The 2,500-nt window shown below is 34.5% G+C and overlaps 1 protein-coding gene across 2 annotated transcripts in view; it reads left to right on the forward strand.

Annotated features, from left to right (window-relative positions):
• The window catches only part of LOC137627519 (aspartate aminotransferase-like), a 55,009-nt gene that overhangs the window by 42,616 nt on the left and 9,893 nt on the right, over positions 1-2,500 (forward strand). For both annotated transcript variants that reach the window (XM_068358608.1, XM_068358607.1), the window contains exon 10: positions 1,185-1,341. In XM_068358608.1, coding sequence (XP_068214709.1) covers positions 1,185-1,341 — 157 coding nt within the window. The remainder of the gene's footprint in view (positions 1-1,184; positions 1,342-2,500) is intronic.

The following is a 2,500-nucleotide window of genomic DNA, read 5'->3' on the forward strand; positions in this document are numbered from 1 at the left end:
CTTTTGCAGTTCACCAAATTCTTATTTCTTTTTCAGATCACCAAATTCTTATTTCTTTTTCATCATCATCATCATCATCATCTCCTCCTACGCCTATTTACGCAAAGGTTCTTCGGTTAGATTTCACCAGTCGTCTCTATCTTGAGCTTTTAATTCCATACTTCTCCATTCATCATCTCCTATCTCACGCTTCATAGTCCTCAGCCATGTAGGCCTGGGTCTTCCAACTTTTCTAGTGCCTTTCGGAGCCCAGTTGAAAGTTTGGTGAACTAATCTCTATTGGGGAGTGCGAAGAGCATACCCAAACCATATACATCTACCCCTCATCATGATCTCATCCACATATTGCACTTGAGTAATCTCTCTTATAGTTTTATTTCTAATCCTGTCCTGCCAATTAACTCCGAATATCCATCGGAGGGCTTTGTTCTCATTTTCAGTTCACCAAATTCTTATTTATTTTTCAGTTCACAAAAATATTATTTCTTTTTCAGTTCATCAGATTCTTATTTCTTTTTCAGTTCATCAAATTCTTATTTCTCTTTCTTGCACCAAATTCTTATTTCTCTTTCGTGCACCAAATTCTTATTTATCTTTCATGCACCAAATTCTTATTTCTCTTTCGTGCACCAAAATCCTATTTCTTTTTCAGTTCACATAATTATTATTTCTTTTTCAGTTCAGAAAATTCTTATTTCTTTTTAAGTTCACAAAATTCTTATTTCTTTTTCAGTTCACAAAATTCTGTTCACCAAATTCTTATTCCTTTTTCTGTTCACCATATTCCTATTTCTTTTTCTGTTCACCGAATTCTTACTTCTTTTTTGTGCACCAAATTCTTATTTCTTTTTCGTGCACCAAATTCTTATTTCTTTTATATGTTGCAGAGAACTTAGTAGCGTGGGCGTCGTCCAAATTCTTATTTCTTTTTCAGTTCACCAAATTCTTATTTCTTTTTCAGTTCACCAAATTCTTATTTCTTTTTCAGTTCACCAAATTCTTATTTTTTTTTTGTGCACCAAATCATTAATTCTTTTTATATGTTGCAGAGAGCTTAGTAGCGTGGGCGTCGTCCAAATTCTTATTTCTTTTTCAGTTCACCAAATTCTTATTTCTTTTTCAGTTCACCAAATTCTTATTTCTTTTTCGTGCACCAAATCATTAATTCTTTTTATATGTTGCAGAGAACTTAGTAGCGTGGGCGTCGTGAGCTGCAAGAGCGAAGCCGGGTATTATTTCATAACAGACTTCGAGGTGGTTCGCAATGGCCTTCTTGCTCGCAAAAAGAAAGCCGACGGGGAAGTTATGTCCAAGTCAATGTTGGAAGAAGCCGACGTGGCGGTAAGTTCATTGATTGATTTTTTTTATCATAAGCTGACATCACAATATCTTGTGTGCAAGTTCCGATGTCTATTTTATTATTTCAGTGTGGATAAAGATATTTCAATTTTATGTGGGATTTCTTTTTATTTTTGTTTTTTCTTATGTTTATGATTGTCTTTTTTTTTTCCTTCTGGATCATACAGCACTTTTTTTTCACGCCAATTATTAATCACATTTCGCATGTACATATATAGTATACAGTATTCGTAAACATTTCTGCTCGTCACGAAAAGGGAAATGGCCCCAAAGACATATATGTGTGAAACCAAGCATGGTATCCAACCCTATACTGTATCAAATACTTCCATACATTAACCGTTTAATGGTTATACACATTAAGTCATTAAAAGATCATTAGTAAAATAGAACACATTGGCACAGTTTTATAATTATGCACATTAAGTCATCAAAAAATCATTTATAAAATAGAGCACCTTGATGCAGGTAACTTCAATCTTTTGGGAACACTACCGTAAAGAAAGGATGCATCTGGCAACTGTATAATCTTGCAGGTACTCTCCCTTTGTGACAATATATCTATTATAAAATGACCAAGTAATGCTAATCAATTAACAATGTCACCAACAAATAAAAAGACACATTAGTTTGTTGTTATGGTAGTAAAATTTTCAGGTGTCTTATTTTCCGCAAGTTAGCAAGAAGGGGATCTTTTTACACTTGGAGAATTGGTGATTTACTTGATTAGGTAAATGTGTTTATGGTAGCTCTAGCCCTGGTAATTACCGCCCAATTTCTGTAACTCCCATATAGTTTTTTAACGTGTTTTAGCAAAACGTCTAAATAACTATGCTGACGGTAATCACCGTTTCCATAATTGGCAATTTGGCTTTCATAAAGGCATTGGAGCATGTGATGCCCTTCTTGTAATTTCCTATGCTTTACAGAAATCCCGTGATTGTGGTCAGGAAGTTCGTGCAATTGGCCTTGATTTTCGTGCTGCCTGTCCACCATTCTACACCCTTATCACAGGTCATTAATATTACACAGCTTTGTATTTACACCCACTGTACACTAGCTGCTAACCATGAGGCCCTTTTATCACACTCAAATAGTTAGGAGTAGGTTTTTTCTTAGCATCATTAGTTAATTTTACTTA

This window comes from Palaemon carinicauda, chromosome 35 (assembly GCF_036898095.1).
Source record: "Palaemon carinicauda isolate YSFRI2023 chromosome 35, ASM3689809v2, whole genome shotgun sequence".
Taxonomy (NCBI): Eukaryota; Metazoa; Arthropoda; class Malacostraca; order Decapoda; family Palaemonidae; genus Palaemon; species Palaemon carinicauda.